This window comes from Amblyomma americanum, chromosome 4, assembly GCF_052857255.1.
Source record: "Amblyomma americanum isolate KBUSLIRL-KWMA chromosome 4, ASM5285725v1, whole genome shotgun sequence".
Taxonomy (NCBI): domain Eukaryota; kingdom Metazoa; phylum Arthropoda; class Arachnida; order Ixodida; family Ixodidae; genus Amblyomma; species Amblyomma americanum.
Genome location: NC_135500.1, coordinates 210,235,765 through 210,254,076, shown reverse-complemented (window position 1 = coordinate 210,254,076; position 18,312 = coordinate 210,235,765). Strand labels below are relative to the sequence as shown.

Sequence of the window (18,312 nt, the reverse complement as noted above, 5' to 3'; positions counted from 1 at the left end):
CAGAATCAAGCTTCTTTGCTTGTTGTGCCCGATCAGGTTTCTGAGGAGGGAGGGAGGGAGGGAGGCGGGAAGGGAACCGTGCCGTATGAGGTCGAGCACATTTACCGTGTAGGTATGGGGCTGGCTTTATCCTGGTTAACCCCACCTCGCCGCGACCCTGATCATACGTAATGTCAACCCTATGCCCCACTAAATCAGTGCAGCCCAGCGTATGGCTTAGTGCTTGAATAAGCAGAGCCGCTCGAACGCACATTAAAGCCTCCCCGCATCAAGAGAGGCACGAGCTCGCGTTCTATACGAAGTGTAATTTCTAGGCGGAAAGCTTTGTTGATACGAGCACCTATTCGATACTATATATGCAAAATTAAGAGGTAAGAAGATTAAATGAAGGATCGCAATGCTATCACGTAATTGTGAACAGAATTTCACACAGATTCCCGCTGCCGTGACTTCACTTGAGACGAGAATCGATGAAATAAAGCTCACAAGCAGTTTGTTTGTTTGTTTGTCCTTGATTTAAAAAAGGCTTGTTTCATATCAGCAGAGGCCAGCAAATGCATGTCATCGCTTTGATTATTCGTGATACAGGGTGTTTCACGCAACCTGAGTCAAGGAGGAGGAGGAGGAAAGGCAGGGAGGTTAACCAGACAAATAGCCGGTTTGCTACCCTGAACGGGGAGAAACTGAGTCAAGAATTAACAATAAAAGCTGTACTGTGTTCTCCGCAGCTCGATGAAGCCGCGACAAATTGTGTGTCGTCGTGTGGCGCTCATCAGAGTATCTTTTAATTGAGCTTACTTAGTCAGTTAGCTATAACTAATTATGCAAATGTTGTAATAATACTTTTAGACCCCAGAGCATTTCTTTAAGTTCCAGAAGAGGTTGAGAAATAGCCAATTCAGTTTTTATAACAACGTACCTCCAACGTGGTCATTTTTTTTATCACTTAAAAATATCCCGCGAAATGTAAAAAAAAAAGTGATTGCTCTTATTCACTGCCGTATTTTAACGCTGTCAAATTTGTTATGAACGAACTAGCATATGCTCTCACCGTCTCGAAGTCAGTGTCTAACGCTGCTTTCGGCATAGTCTTGAGGTGCGTCAACACATTCGTCCGGGACACAGAAAACGCACGCCGAGGTCTACGAGAAATGATAGGCAGTCCACGGAAAGCAAATTCAGACGGAGCTTTATTGTGTCATCGCACAGACAAAAAAAAAGGAAGGAAAAGCAGTGAAGGTGCGTAGTTAAACGCAGCCTCCGTTTTTGTTAATTGCGTAATTGCGCAGTCCGTCGAAGCGAGCGGCGGCCGCTTAATTGGGCACAGTCCGCGCGAACGTTTCGTTGCAGTAAAAAAAAAAAAACAAGTTATAAACGCTGCGCTATGGTAGCACATGAGCGCAACCACGTCGTTTTTTTTATATATTTCGCGGGCTTTCTTCAAATGCCGGAAAAATGGATCACGTATGAGGCGCGTCGCCGCAAAAGCAGGGTCGGTTGTGTCCAAACCTCTTCTACAAATTAACGAAAAGCACTTCGACCTCAAGTGAATATTAAAAAGTTTGCATAATTCATCTTAGTTAATCGACTAATTGAACGCGATATAAAATTTCTGGAGCCCTTCACTACGACGTCCCTCATAGCCGGAGTCGCTTTAGGGCGTTAAGACCCCCATAAACCAAGCCAAAAATACTCTGCGGAGCATCACGTGACGGCAAACAATATTTCGTTGGTTTCATCCAGCTGCGGTGTACCGCTTTCTTTAAATCCGTCGCTCAATTTACATGAAATACTTTTGATATTGTCACGTGGCGGAGATATGATTACAGATGGCTATGAGATCATTTCACGGCTGCCCGGCTTGCACGGGCGCTCCGCCCACGCCACTGCCCGCTTTTTCGCCTTCTTAGTCCGCAACACGGCCCGAAGCCACCGAGCGATCGTCCCGAACGCGAGCTAGGAAGAATCTCACAGTCGATGAGATGCAGGAGTTGACGATGGGCATGACTGGATGGCTGTAGAGAGCAGAGAAAGTAAAGTGCTTGCCGCTCTGATGTGCAAAATTTCCTTCAATAAACGAAGCGACTCTCAGAGTGGGTTTTTTCTTTTATTTTCTTATTTTTCCTCTCTTCCTGCTCTCAGTCAGTGCGAAATTAAATCAGTTCAGGCGTTGTATACGATTATGCACATTAAGCTATTGTCCCGTCTTCGATCTCCAAGTTAACAGGACCCCTGTCTTTGAGTCATCCAATCTGTCAGCCTATATACTATTACTACTCCTTTTGCACTTCAAAACGCTCCTGTTTCCAGCAATTAACCGCCTGTGTCTTGGCCACTCCTCCGAAGTGGGTATGTGCCATCTTTATTTGAGGCCAACCAACCAACCAACGATGAAAGAGATTAGCGCATGAAGCCCGGTTCACGAAATCTGCGGGAGCCACCGGTCGCCAGAAGCCATGGCACGCCGTGACCCATGAACGCACCCACTCAACGGCTGCGGCTGGGGTGAGGCCTTAGTTCGTGTGGTCGTCGGGTCAGTACTTGGTAGTATCGGGTCAATCATCATCTTCTGGCCGTCGTGTGGTATGGTCGAGGCTGGGGAAGGGTCGGGGAAGAGCGGCTGGTCGAATCTGGTGAAGTCGAGTTGGGCGATGCTGGTATAGGCGCTAAACACCAGCACTCCACAGAAGACCTCGGCGGATAAAAGGCTCCGAATCTCCTGGACCAGGCAGGTGAGGACACCCAGCGCCTCCACCAAATGTAAAGTGGCGGCAAGCAGAACGAGGCATGATGGCAGATGGCTGAGATGATTTTATGGCTGCTGGCCTAGCACGAGCCCTCTGCCCGCGCAACAAAAATAGTGAAGGCGAGTAGATGTAGATGGTGTTCTGTGTCCTGTACAGCTTGTGGCATTTGAGTGCATAACTTTCAATGACTGCGTAAGAGACATACATATTGATGTTGCGTATCCAGTCACGGTGGCATTGCTCATTCAAGCGACGCCGCGGGCATGACTGCTTAGACTAGCGTGGTCTCTCACCTCCATCTGTCGCTTTACTCGTCATCGTAATGTACACCGTATCCCGCGCGTTCAAACTAACATTATGCTATCGTGCACATCACTATGAACGAACGACTCGAGCGACTCATCGAAACATAATTTCTAATCGTCTCTGTCGTTCAATAGCCGTATATAGACTATGGAGGTGTCATTTCAGCAACCATAACACTTTAACACACAGGCCTTCAGCTATAAACGCTTATACCTATATACCAGCATAAGCCCAGAAGCTCACAATTACGAAAAGCAAAGCCAAAGAGCACACGAAGCAATTAAATGCGCCCCTTTGTCTTAGCTGGCCATCATCCATGGCTGTGTAGCTCCGAGACATTAACGCTCCGAGACATTAATGGTGCGAATCATAGTTCGCTTCCCTTTTTCTTTTTCCTTGCAGACTGCGAGAGAGTGCGGTTTATTGCACGGCGATTCACACGCAAACACGCGATAAAAGTGGCCCGCAGTGTTTGCCGCATGATCCGGCAGTCCAATAGCATGGCTACAGGAAGCCAGTTGTTCCCAAGTCGGTGCCATATATATATATAAGGCCGTGTGTGCTGTCTCCTGAGTGCGTGTGGTATAGCACGGCCGTAAATGCCAGCCGGCAAGAGCTGCACTATGAAGGCTGGGGGCGCTTCTACAGGAAGCGTGGTCGTAACTCACGCTGTAGATGATTTAACGCAAGCAGGTGCGTTTCCAGTCAACGCAGATCATGCGAAGAGTTCCATGCAACTGAGAAGAAAATCGCACAAGAAACCGATGCGTAGTAAGTCAATAGAACCGAACTTCGTCATGCTAATGGCGGCTGCAAGGAAAGAAATGCGCTCTATGTGTCATCGATAATAATAAAATCTTGTCCAATGGGAGCACGTGGAAATAATAGTTTCGTGAGCACTGCGGCTAGCCAAATCTGTGAATGAGGTAAAATGGGAGAGATGCTAGTGGGTCACAAAATCGTACTCATGTCATGTTCACAATGTGCATGGTCTAACAGTGAGAGAAGCCTGAGGTCTGCCTCGAAGAAATAGCGTCACGCAGGCACTTCACTGCACTACACTGTTGCCGAGCTGAACGGAGAGATTGGAAAAAGATAATCTATAAGGGTTCCGGTGAGACGGGTCCGACTTTTGATGTTAGTCGTAATTCCCTACCTGAATCATAACGTGTTTACCGATTAGACTTAGGCCACGCACCAGCGACGCGTCTGCGCCAGAGCACGGCGATAACTCGGGAAGCCATTATCTTGCATCATGCGTTGGTTGTCAGGTTGAAGCTGAAATCTACTCATTTAGAGTCTCATATATGGCCCTGAAACGAAAGTGACTGCTCCAGAGCAACGCCCCGAATACACCCATTGAAAGTGGTGGCGGTTTTCACTTCCAACGACAGACAGGCTGCATATTCAGCGCCTAACTGGTCTCTGTTGAATGGTTTACACTGCAAGTGTAGTCTCCAGCCCGAGTTTTCATCCTGATGAGTCAGCTTTACCATGGATCTGGTAAAAAACCGAGGAAGGGTCGAGGTATAGGGAGTTTTGCTGCGCTGCCTCTCAAGACCACTCAGATATACTGCCGGCTAAGGCACCGCCAAAGGGATTTGAAAACTGCTCCGCATCGCCGAATGATAGGCATAGTCATTAAATATTTTTGGGAGGTTTTCCCTGTTGCTTTTATGAATCCGGCCGTTGCAAATACTGCGGTGACATTCTTCTATTCGACTTCTTTTACCTTGCATATCAGCTGATCCGCGTTAAAGGCAACTGCTTCTTTCTTTTAACAAACTTGAGTAATGTGCTCTTATTCTGAACTTATAGTGATCTCTCTCAATGCGGACTGCATCCGATCATAAGGCATGATCCCTGACAGATGCACAGCTTTGCAAAACACCGTCACGTTGTCAGACAGCGCTGATCCTGTGTTTTTCTCACTTCCATGCGCATCCTTCGCGCTGTTCCCTAACAGTGTATCACCAAGTCGCCTGTCTAGGTATAGTTTATCTTCACATCGACTGACATGACCAACTAGCGCCATCTTTAGGACGCCAGTAGCGAACACCGCTTAAATCGGTTGAAAGAAAAATAACGAGTGCGGTGACACGGCGCGCCAATAAGTTGATGCTGATGACCTACTCTTCCTATCGCTGCAGAATCTGACTTATGAAATGCTTTCATTGTTCGCTATTACTAGTTTTGACGACCAGATGAAGTCAATGGTGTATACCAACCATTCAAAGTTCCCGCGTTATTTTCTTATGCTCAGCGCCGTGCGGCCTGTGGTAGCAGCCGCGTGAACTAGAAGCGTTTGTCCAGATTTTCTGTGCTTGGGATGAAAGCGCGGTGAAATTATAATTTACCTTTTGACAACCCAGCCGAAAATTTCGGCATAATTCATTGGAGCAATCGTAAATGCCTCTTAGCAACGTTCGAAAGTGTTCGATAAATCTATGTTCGTGACCGACGTTGGTCGTGACGACGACACCGAAAGGCCATAATGATATTACATACTGAAAAAAGTGAAAGCTTTGAAAACGCTGAAGGCTCTGTCTTAGCATGTAGTGACAAGGACAGCTGCTTGCGTACATTCGTGCACCCGCTTGAGCAATTTCTCAAAGCAAGCAGGCAACCAGTTTTTGTTCTGTTTCGCTAGATGGCGCTACTTTTCCACTCTCCCCGCGCACATTTTAACGAGCGCGCGAATATTTGAATTTGTGATGTTGTGCTCCACCGCCAAGGCTGCCCCTTCATTGGGGACAAATTCATTTACTCCGTGACCTTTATTTCTAACGGTAAGAGTCTCATTTAAATGAAGACATTATAAAAGTGTGCTAAGAATTCGAAACAGTACTATTACTTTTTTTCAAGATCAAACACGTGCGGAACAGGGGTGGCCCAAGCAGATTCGTGGCGGGGTTGCGCGGAGAAGCAGGAGTGGGGGAGGAGCAAGAGGTTGGGTAGGCGCACTGTCCCTGAGGCATTGCTTTTCATGAAAATAAAATAACGAAACAAAAACACAGTGGGCCCGCAGCGAGGGGGCCAATGCGGGCTGCATTATCTTGAAACGTATCCCTTGTCAAGGTTTGATGAAAGCGCTCCGCATAATTTTTCTGTGCTTCGCAAAGTTTCGGGTGTCGACCGCCACACGTCGCCTCCACTTGGCGCCGTCATTGGGGAGCTAAGACGCAAAATTTCTCACGACTTTGCTGTTGCAATTATATGTGCGAGGATTTCCTCCTCCTTCTCTAAGCGCGGCGCCCTCCGCCGGACGAATTGAAAATATAGATGTCCATGGAGATATCGCTGGTTCGGCACCGCAATGGTCTTGGTACGGAGGCAATGATGGTTTGATCTCTAGGACGTTACCGCAAAATATCGTACAACTTTCCTTTTCGACTCCTGGCTAAATCCGGTCTGTACAGCTTACTTTGCTTTATTATCTCTGATAGGTGACAGACAGAGGATACCCGGCTAATTCATTGTGTTGAACTTCCTGCTTAAAAGATGATCTTCCTCGCTACCTTCTACCGCTGCTGCACGAAATACCGTGACAACCCGGACCCCACGTCTGTTTTCGAAACCAGTCAGTCGTTGAACATTCCGCCAGTAATGACGGGCAGGGCAATGACAGAAGCCAATGACAGTCCGAGTTAGTGACCTCAACGGAGAAACTCCTAGCCCTGGGTTTGCATAACACCTTTGAAGAGCTGAAAGAGGCCCAACTTGCGGCGCAGCTACAAAGGCTAAAACAAACCAAAGCTGGGATAGCGCTCCTAAATAGGTGTGGCTACGACGGTGCGCTGCAAGAAACAAGAAGAACAGAGCGGATACCTGACGATTATCGCAACACACTCAGGAAAGCCCCGAAACCCAAAAACATGGATCCAAACTTGCATAAAGGACGCAGGGAAGCTAGGGCAAAATACGTTCAACAAATCCTAGCCGAAAAAGAAAACACACTGTACACAGACGCGGATGCGTACCCGAGAGATTCTCGAGAAATCAGAAACAGAATGGTAGCAACGGCAATAAACTCTGCACACAGGGAAATAGCCAGCGCATCATTCAAGGACTGTGCGGCCGAGGAAGCCGAAGAGGCTGCCATCGCCCTGGCGGCGGCGGAGGGCTACCGTATCCGAAGGTCTCTAACAATATTAACAGACTCGCAAGCAGCATGCCGAAATTACATGAATGGCAAAATAGGACGGAAAGCTCTACATATCCTTAAATCGGCCAAAATGCCGCAAACCGAGGAACAACAACTGCAACACGTAATCATGTGGGTACCAGGACACACCGGGATCGCCGGGAACGTCGAGGCAGATAGGATTGCTCGAGAGCACACAAACCGAGCCTCCACTCAAACTGACCTCGACAACCCAGCAGCAGACCCCGTACCCCTGAGCTACTCAGACATTCTAAACTATCACAGGGGAACGCGACTCAAATATCCGCCACCCCATAACAGCCTACACCAACAAGATGCAGTAGGCTGGAGGCTGCTGCAAACGGGGACTTTCCCCAATCTAAATACCTTAAGTAAAATCTACCCCACGCAATACAGCAGCAAATGTCCGTGGTGTGGAGAAAAACCCACGTTAATGCACATAACGTGGGTGTGTCAGAAAAACAAGGATCTAGCTGCAATAAACAAAAACCCGAGTGCGGAACAGTTGGAGGGGATGCTCTCCAGCGAGGACCCGGCCGTCCAGCGCGGATTGGTGCGGAGAGCCTGCCTGGCGGCATACCTCAGTGGAGCCCTGGACCAGGGGCCCCAACCCTGTTAAGACGGGCTGCAATAACTCATCGGAAGATGAAGAAGACAGCCCGCGACCGCTAATAACACATTTTAATATCAAATATAAATAAAGTTTTTCCTCCTCCTCCTCCGAGTTTGTTCTTGACAATAGTGTGACATGTGGAATCAACGAGAACATACTACCCCGAAAGCGTCCTTATGTTGCCAAGAGAGAACATGGTTACGCTGCTATGGCCAGATCTATTCCCGTTGCTACAAATGCAATCGGCATGTCCGTGTAAACAACTGTTTGTTCGACATTCGTTAAGAATAGAGCCATTCGCCGGATGGTTTTCCGCACAACTCGAACCAGTTTAACAAAATCGACCAGATACCCATTTTAGCGAATTCTCGACCTAACAATTTCTTAAATTCCAGCGGCGCTAAGCAGTTTTTGACATATCCTTTGTATGTGACCATATTAGCTGGCATAATGTAGACGTTATGGTTTGTTTTTTTTTCGGGGGAATTTGGGCATTAAATGGTTAAATTCGAGTTCGTGGGATGTCTGGCCAAACTAAGATGTTTAAAATTACAGAAAATTATCCGGAACACAGCTAAAGCTTATTTAGGGACACAAATGCGTTTTAACCAAATTTAGCCTAGAACGTGTTCGTGGAGCAAGGAGCTGATCGCCGAGCACAATGCATGACGAAATGACACGTGTTGTATGTAAATCTTTCTTAACAAATGACCCCTTTTCGATGCATGAGCTGGACTTGAAATTAGTACTTCTAAAATTAAAAGGTTATTCGCGCACTGCTCGCATGTAGGCTGATCCGCATTCTGCAGTAAAAACTTCGTGGTCGACTGTTACAAGGATGACTTCGTAAAAATGACCATTCTGCATGTAGCTTTTCTATCGATATTCTATTGCTATTTCTATTTCTATTGCGACACTAATGTGCACCGCGCCACCCTGAAGACCCACGGTGGAGCACGGTGCGATCCCGTGGTGCAACGCGCGCGTCGCGAACAAAGCGGAATTTTGTTCTGTAATGGCAGAGACCAAGCTTCCGCGAAGAGCAAAAAGAGACAAATCATCTTAATGCTGCAGTTGAATTGGATAGCAGCTACGGTGCATCCATTTGCTGTGCACTGCCACAGCCACCAGCCGATGATGTAAAGGCTGACAGCTGGTATACTGCAATCGCCCATATTGCCTACCTCTAATCAGGGAGGGCTTGTGAAACTTCGTCAGTATTTTTCGTCCTACTTTAGACTATGCAGCGGACAGCTGAGAGAGGCATATGGATTACATCCTATACGCGTACGCATTTATCATCACACTGCACTTTCTGGCCACATGTAGACGCACAGCCTTTCGTTCCTGGATGAAATCGTTTTCCCGATCCTTGCACCCCAAGCAGATTTCTTAAATTCGGGTTAAATTTGATTTCGAGCCAAAAATTCACCGTCAGGAAAGTAGAATTTACCATGGCACACGGCTCAAGGCACCGCATGGAAACTACAGTCTAAAACAACTCCAGAACGAAGCGGCAGATGCCCGTTATGAAACTCCTTCCGATGAGAGTACGTAAACTCGCTCAATCACTGCATTGCGTTGTTGTGAACACCTGAGCCAAACAATAACACTTCTACGCGCAGTAGAGAACACACAATCGCACGCGAAAATTGGCGGGCCCTTTCCGGCGACTTTTTCACACTCGCGGCCTCCTCAGTCTCACACGTCTGCGTGTGTCGGTTAAGATGGTAATGCACGCGATGAAATATGCCTATAATAAATTAGAAAAAAAAACGTTAGCCTTAGTATTTTTTTCCATGAACTATATAATTTATGACATATATGGTTTAACACAACTAGAAGATGAGCTGTAGAGGGTTCATAGTTTCATGAAATTACAGGGCAAACGGAAGACAAACACGCAAGGGAAAAAGGACACGGGACAGGCACACGAGGCAGGAGCTATGTCCCAAAATAACCCGAAAAATCTGAATTGTGACATAGGGCATGTGACCACGGTGGCCCCCTAGGTTGCTTCTCTGGGGATATCTGATGCATATTTCGCTCATGGTCAACGACACCGACAACGGACGCCGGCTTTTCTTCGACACGGGCTCCTTAACGGCATCGCATTAAATAAAGTAAAACACGAGAATGAGGGGCAATACGTACTGTATACTCATGTGAAAGCGCACCTGTGAATAAACTGCGTGGCGAGTTGATATCGAGAATAATCAACAGGTTGTTAACCAGAAACCACAAAATGAAAAAGACCATCACTCAGGCAGTTGCACTTTCGCACTACTTTTCACTGGTGAATTGAAAACTGACGACAACAAAGATCTCGTTGGAGCATTCGGATCTTGTTTTCATCGCTATGCATATTAACGCAAAAAAAAAAAAATACCTGGGTTCCAATGGGCTAAGTGCATTCTCACCGTTGTTCGGACAGCGAGCTAACATTTTAACGAGACACAAATACACTGAAAAAGCTTGGTCCTCTGAAAAATCGCCCATATTCGAGTCGTCCATGTTAACGGCGGTTAACGTCTCTAACAGCCTGCCGCCACACCAGTTCGCGTCAAGTGCGCTGACGACTGTATGCAGCACTAAGCATTTTAAGAGTGGTGACCGCTTGAGCCTTAACCTAACGAGATCTTCATCGCTGGTTGTACCTGCGAATGGGTGTTGTGTGTACACTTCGCTCGTTATATTGCCTACCTTCGGTTACTCTTTTACCTGCAGAAGATGAACGCAGGCTTGAAAGGACATTTTTTTTTTTTACATACTAGAACTTTCTAGCAGCCACGACAAAGAGTGCAAACAAGCTCGAAGTTTAATATTTTCAGCAAGGCTTCCAAGAATACTGATAACCGAGGTGTTTGCCTTCTTCAAAGGTATATTTAGGACTTCACATAGGTTTGTGGTCCTTGGACAATTCCAGACAGCCCTTATCCGGAAACGTCACGTTTTAGTGTGGCAAGGCCGGCGAATTACCAGTTGCTTGATTCCAGTTCAGAGTACGCAAACGCAAAATGAATCACTTACTGAGCGACTTACCGAAAGCCTGACCACTGGCTTCAGCCCAGGATGTACAGTAAAACGAGACGATTAAGTGCCAGAACACTTTATTTAGTCGTAATACCCTATACTCGAACGACAATTTCATTGCGAGTTGCCCTCTTTAATGGACACACACGACACTTGAGTGAAAGCGATATGTGAAAAATGAAAATATAAACTAGTGAAGGCGAGTAGCTTTCAACAAATGCGACGGCAGCAAAAATATGCTAGGACACTGGCCCGTCGACACTCAGTGAGGAAACATCAAACACCCGGCGTCGGAGAGAGCGACCAGACATCACAGAAAGAGGGCGAGGGTTAAAGGCAAACAGTCCGCGCACACGGGGCACGCAATGTCCAAGGGTGCGTAAAGATCACAGTCGGCGTCCGATGTTCCGTAGTTGTACCGTATAAATATGTGCAGCACTCGAGACCACGCGGTGACCACTCTTGTCCGCCCGGAAACGATGAGACACAGGACCTGCGAGTAGAACAGAATAACAACAGCAGTTAGGCAACAGAAGCCAAAAGCAAATACCGCGTCGCCGTAAGAAAACAAACAGCTGCTCGTAAGTAGTTGTGGACAAAGTTTCAAAACAGTAGCAATGATGCCTTCCAGACTGTCGACAAGTCCAGAGGAAGTTCAAATGCTAGCCGTTGTTATTTCTTGCTTAAACTACAATGTGCCTAATGCGAAATGCATGAGGAAGCGGGCCCTGTCACTCTTCAATGGCATGTCTGCCGACTGCAAAAGCAACTAAGTGACTGTGAAGGAACAGCGCTAAGTACGGGACAAGAGACAAACATGGAAGCACGGACTCCTGCCCCGTACTTAGCGCTGTTCCTTCACCATGCAATACCAACTAGCCCGTCAACTCGCTCTTCTAAACTAAGTGACGTTACGGGAGGCCAAGACAAACACGTCGACCAATCAGCCTACCAGGAAGGAGTGACCCGCGGCCCTCGCAAGAGTAGCAAAGGAGGTTACAAGCGCTGACAAGAAGGCTCACAGCAGCGAAGTGCGCGAAAAAGTGCCCACTACGATGGAGTTCAGTACGCGGCCCAGAGACGGGTATGTTTTTATGTTTATTTAAGAAAACTGAAATTTGAAGACCGATGTCTTGTGAGTGAGAAGTCACCGAGACGAATTTTTAAGCCTGTCGGTTTCGGTCGGGTGTGGTTACCATACACTATTGAGCGCCGGCACAGGATCGTATACCGCGATGGTAATCTGGAGAACTAAACAAAAAAAAGTAGTTGAAACAAGCAGGTGAAAGGCCGCCGCCAGCAATCCCCTGACGGCAGGGTAATCAAGCGCCCGACCCAACAAACACAGGAGGCGAGCGAGAAACGTGGACTGCTGCCAAGCCAAAAGCGCCCCAGAGACGAGGTCTTGGCAGGCGTATACAGAGAGGATGTCGATAACGCCGCTCTTCCACTCGCCATCTGGGTCGAGCCCCAACGTGATAAAACACACAGGGGGGGCCGTAGGCGGACGCGCTCACCCACTGCCTCGACCGTACGTACACTGCACAGCTGGCGGTGCCGCTCGGAACACGTCTGGGCAAGCCAAGCGGCTGCCGAAAACTGGCCTTGCACCGCGCTGCAGCCGTGTCCGCGTTAAACCTGGCCCGATTCTCGGCGCTTCTGCTGTTGTTCGGCGCTCGTCCGCGCCTTTTTTTCCGCCTTTGCGGCCCTGCCAACAACGATCGACCTGGGTGTGCGGCTGACCGGACTGGTTCTAACAGGGCGCAGCGCACGCTTATATAATAAGAAAGAGGACAGCATTGCATCAACGTTAGGCCGCGAACGGGGAGGGGACAACGGCCTCAATGCAATGCGGAGGTCCCCGCCGGCGAGTTTCGAAATTATCACCGGCTACTAGTACCCAGCCCATGAGAAAACAGGCTTCGATGGGAGTTCTCGCGAGTAGACGTTCCCACGATGAGAAAGGTCTTCCTGTTAGTGAGATTTCCCCTTTTGATTAACGGGATGAGCCAGTCCTGACACGAAGTACACGTGAACGCGTAAGGAATGATGATATTAAGAGTTTTAAAACATGAAATATCAAAAGGTGCCACTACCAATTCCGCAGAGCCTTATCTAGCGGTACATCGGCTACGGCGCATTATTCGGCAATCACAACTGCGAACAATAGTCGTCGCCTGAAGTTCTGCGTTCCTACACCGTCAAAGCAATCTTTTCAGCTAAAGATATTGTCCATCTCGATAAGATTGTCGCGGATCACAACAAAGAGCGATTGCGCAACCGAGGCTTGTTGCCAACCGTCAAAGACGCCGACCACGCCTCTGCAAAAAATCAAAACAGAGCCGTGCTTGTATCCGCCTTTAGCAACATATATTGCGAAACGAACCGCGCTGACGAATTAAATTATCAAACGAATCAAGCTAGCGGCTGCATTTCTGAGCCCCGCGTCATTCCCGGGCTAGGATCGATAGGCACAGGTGTTGGACGCCCGAACGCTCACGCCCGGCGGTCGGTAACTGCGTTGTTGTCAGCCGCTCAAGGACATCGGCTCCGGGCGCCGAACATGGCGTTGGCGACAAAGGAAGTTCGCCGTCTCCAACGGTCCGACAGGACAGCGAGCGTCGACTACAGTTGCGATGTTCATGGCAATATCAGACATCTACAGCAAAGCACTTTGCGATCAAAACATTCGCTTTGCAACTAGCGCCTTCTGTTGGCACCAACGAACAAATGAGGGATGAAAATGCGTTCTCACCAGGCTTCAATGCCGGCTACCGCCCGAGTTCTTGCGGTTCCTCTCGGTGTTGACCATTTTCGTGACTAGTTTCCGGACGTGTCCGCTGGGGTCGTGGTGGTTGGTGTGCTCGGACGCTTCCCTCTTCGTCCTCTGCTTACCGCTGTGGCCCGCGTACAGGAACTTGTCATACTCGAAGTTGTAGTGCTCGTACTCGTCAAAGTGGCTCTCAGACATCTTGGAGAAAATATCTGCAGCAATGACTCGACGAAGAAAAAGGCGGGGTACCCTTATAGCACCAAGTAGGCAACGAACGTTGCAGGCTCGCAGTCGCTTCTCTTCTCGGAGCAGATCTTCAATGCGTGCCGAAGACCTGCGGCGCCGCGTTTATGTTGCCGTCCCGGCGGTGACGTCACGGCCCTAGCCTCAGCAACACACAAAGCGCAAAATGGGAGCAGACGCGCCGCTCGCCCTCTGGCGTCAGCGCTGATAAACTCTCTCGCCGCGTCTGCTGCGCCGTTGCTTGCCTGGGCTCGCCCCTACGACACGCCGTTACCGACGTCGGCTCTTTTTGTGTTTTGCTCGATTTTTCTCCTGCGTTTTGCACTCGATTCTTGCAGCGTGTGCTTTGCGCCAGCGCGCGGCGGAAAGTTCGAGAGCGCTCGAGTTCACCGACGGCCTCGTAGTAGGGGCGGATATGGCCGCTCGCACCTTCCACGTGCGAGGATGGCGATTCTGGAAGTTTCGCGCGCGCGTCGAGGTGGTAAATAAAAACAAGCAGTGACTCACACCCGGTAACCTTGGATGATGGAAGGGCGTTCGCCCGCTCCAGTAACGCAAGCGCAGTCAGGCTGCGGGCTATGGGCATGCGAATGGGGTGTACGTGGAGGTGATCAGGAATTCACCTTGTGTGGCGACCTCGTCAGCCCAGTTGCGCTTGCAGAGCGCGTTTTTTTACAACGATGAAATGAAACCAAATAAAAGCAGATAGACACTGTCTCGCCCGCTGGAGGTTTCTCCATTGACGTCAGTGCGCGTGGCAGAGTGACTCAAGGAGTTCCCGCGTAGACTCAGTGCATTGCACGTCGAAGAAAAAAAAATGCTGCATCGCGTTTATGCGGTAAACGATGAAAGCATTCTCTTTGAAATTGGAGACTAAAGCTTGGCATGTTTACTCGAAAAGTACGCGAGGAAACCCTTGCAATTCAGACTTAGAGTTGCATCATTATTCTGGTGTTCGGGACCGCGTGGCAAGTCTTTAGCGCGCACTGTTATGTCAGAAAACGGGAAAGAAAAGTGCATGCTATTCCGGTTTAGTAATTAACTGAGAGAGCCCAACTCTTGGAGATTTATTCACTTTTTCTAAGCTTCCACGCATATTGTAAACCGAAGAACGCAGCTTATATCCGTCGGCTGGTGCTGGCGCATTTCCTTTTTGAGAAGATAATAAAAGCGGCAGATGGTGCTTCGGATGCTACATATAGAGGGGGCGACAATACTGTCATATTTACATTTCGAGGTTCTTGACACTGACAGTTGCCTCACGGCGGGGCCGTTCCTGCGTGAACTAAAACAAGGCAAGAATTTGCTGAACAGTTATCCTTTTTTCGTAACTGTCAGTCGCACTGTTTGTGGCGTTGTGATTAATAACTAGAAAGCGAGGGAAGTCGCCACCTTTGCTATCCAAGGAAGTGCTTAGCAGTGACAAAGGCGCAGGACGAATTAGGAAAACAGTCTTAATCAAATATGACTGTCATAGCGACTTGTGCCAAAACGGTTCGAACAAAGTTCTTGCTTCTTGCTAACATTCCCTTATACTTAATGGGCCGGAAAGACGAATTTAGCAGTGTTTTCCCTGAAAAAGACAATAATAACAAAAGCAGTTTGACATCGCAACGAGGATGGCAGAGGAATTACGTAAAAAGGAAGTCGGGGTGGCAGAGAAACGTGGCCAGTTCTCTCTGTGTATATGCTCGCAGCAGTCCAATAACAACAGTGTTTTTACCTTGGCTCGCGCCCAGATTTTCCCCGACGCTTCCAGCCGCCTCTGCCGGTGAAACAGAAACAAAACCGCCCCTCACGTCTGCCAGCGAGAAGCAGTACGGCGGCGAGGCGGCGTGTCTCGGAAAATCCCCAACACATGCGCAGCAGTTCCGCCGCTGTCAGTATAGCATCCCTTGGCGAAGGAACGCACTGCTGAAAGAACTGCTCGCAATCTTCGCGGAAGAGGGGGCGGAGCTCCAGCTCCCAAATTTAGTGCGATATTTAGGTGGGTGCTTCCCACGTGACGGCAGAACATTCGCATACTACCGCCCCTTGCGCAAACGCTATCAGCAATATGCGGTTATTTGCTTTCGTGAACTGAGTCCCTTTGTCTTACTCGAGTGTTTTCTCTACTGTTCCCGTAGTTACTATCTCTCCGTTTCTATCTTGTCTTCCTAGTGTGTTATCGCGTCGCGTGCTTCACGAGCCTCTGACAGAAGTGGAAATAGAAGCATTTTCGTTTGTTGTGTGTGCGCACTTGTTATTGTTTTAATTTTGAGCGTCCATAATATGGTCAAAAGTGCAGAAAGAAAGGCGGAGGAGAGGAGGATTCTTTTTTGCAAGTTTTAAGCGCAGCTGAGCATAGTTCAAATGTGACTCAACCAAGCTGGTCGCCACTGAAGATACGAAGAAAGCCATAGTAAATGTTATTGTCGGCGCCCTTGTTCGCTCTTTGTTTACATGAAACTGCGCCTTACGCGATGAGTCATAGCAGAGCGTTGCGCGAAACTACGCCACTTCTTTTAAAAAGTGCATAGTAGGCTGCGACCTTTGTAGCACCACATGGAGCGATTACTGTGGAAGGAATTCGGCAAGGAAAGTCACATCTTGCGCTGAACGACGGTGTGCAGCCGAAGTGTGGTTTCATACACGTACAGCAAACATATTGCGTGATATTAGAAACTTTCCAGGTGCTTTCGTAACCAGCAGTGACGGCAGCATTCTTTAATGCTCTTAACCGCGCGTGCGCTTAAGATCAGTTCTCAAATAGACTGGCTGGTTGATGGGGAAGTGCATGGCTAGTTGTGGGGCTAGTTGCTGAAGCATGGTTTCTTGAAGAAATTTTTTCAGCGCTACATAGGTTCTAGCTCTGCATAGCACATAGCAATGCAAAAGTTTTGTGCACACAGAGATTGTTGCTGTGAAAAAGAAATAAAGCAGAAAACATTCATGTGGCCTTCTCATAGGCTCTTTCGCACTATAGGAGGTGAGCAAAAAGGGCTGGGTGAGGTCTCAAGAATATAACACGTCACTTGTGCAACGCAAGCCGAACCACCACCGTTCCGCTTGTGGAGTTTTCCGTCCCCGTGCAGCCACAACACTAGGAATAGCGTACTACACGCAAGCCCCGAAAACGGCTGTGCGTCGCTCTTGACCGGTCTGGGCCCGCTCGCTAGCGAGGTCGCCGATAACGACCCATTTCGACACTGTAGGAGGGAGACAGCTAGCCTTTTAGAATGCACTGCAAAGAACGTTGACAAATGTTCTTCAGGACGAAGTTTAACAACAACAAAACTTTTTAGCGAGTTACAGCCGCTAGCGAGCGGAAAGGAGTAAATGTTACGGCTGCATCACATCGCTGCTTCGAGCGCCAGCTGCTTCCGTTAAGGGAAGCGACACGAAGGAGCCGCCTTCCAGAACTTTCTGGCTTCCTCGTACGCTGCTCCGACCACGACGGGTGCGCGCGTGCCGTGACGTGACCTGATACCAGGTGGCGCTGTTCGAAACGTCCGGCTAACATCCGGCAGCCTGTTACTCGAAAGCGCTGGCCTTGTATTTTATTTTCCGTTAAACTCCTTCGATGCGTTCCGCGTTCTGGCTAGCTGGAGCACTACCATTTTCATCTTGACAAAGCTATCCTATAATATTTCCATTTGCTTCCTCAGGAGGCCGCAAAGGGAATTGCTGAAAGTCAATTAATAAGTGACCTGATCTTCTACTTGAGAATCTTTTATTTGATATAGACTGTGTGAGGAAATTGTTGCAAAGCTGCTAGATAACAATTCTTTCACTGTGTTCAGCCTCTGTTCTTGTCATGATCCGTGAGCTTGAACTTGCAAATTTAGCGTTTTGCATTTGCCCTGCTTAGAACACCGGCTAACATTTAATCATAGTGGCTGATTTTTGCCGTGCATATGAGTAAAAAAATATTTTGATGATGCTTTCCGCTCAGCCTTTGCACTCGCTCAGGTTAATATTTTCATTGCAGCGAGTACGGAACCTCTTAGGAGTTTATTGGCGGCAAATATAAACAGTCGCAATATTTTCTTTTTTGTTTAATAAGTTTCAGTCTGAAAACGCATAAAGCCAAGTGGAATTTTTGTTTTTACAATTAGCGACAAACTTCAAGACAAAAAACTACCTTGTCTCCGTTTGTTTCGGTTTTTGTCAGTATTTAAGGCACAAGATTGTTCACAGAAACATAACAGATGCAAAAGTTATAAGGCTTGCTGTGTGGATAATTATGACGCCACAAGCAACGATCGGCAACCTGAGGTGATTAAGAAGCCAGTTCACTAATTAGTGCCAAGAGCGAAGTAAGTCGGGGCTGTGTGCAAAATATTCGCAGTCGAGCCTGAGCTCGACCTATTTTCATTATGAACGCTACATCTATCGCAAAAAAAAATAATAATAAAGTGTATGCCTATTTAAATGGAGAACACACAATTCT

The 18,312-nt window shown here is 48.1% G+C and overlaps 1 protein-coding gene across 1 annotated transcript; it reads right to left on the bottom strand.

Moving 5' to 3' along the window:
* Positions 1 to 10,924: 10,924 nt before the first annotated feature.
* LOC144129240 (nuclear protein 1) lies at positions 10,925 to 15,668 on the bottom strand. Its single transcript, XM_077663248.1, has 2 exons — positions 13,620 to 15,668; positions 10,925 to 11,357 (listed from the first exon to the last, which is right to left on the bottom strand). Exon 1 carries the CDS (start codon positions 13,833 to 13,835, stop codon positions 13,626 to 13,628), a length of 210 nt encoding a protein of 69 aa, XP_077519374.1. The 5' UTR covers positions 13,836 to 15,668; the 3' UTR covers positions 10,925 to 11,357; positions 13,620 to 13,625.
* Positions 15,669 to 18,312: the final 2,644 nt, after the last annotated feature.

Coding starts and splice junctions, on each gene's coding strand:
- LOC144129240 (XM_077663248.1), bottom strand. CDS start 13,835: ATGTCTGAGAGCCACTTTGACGAGTACGAGCACTACAACTTCGAGTAT.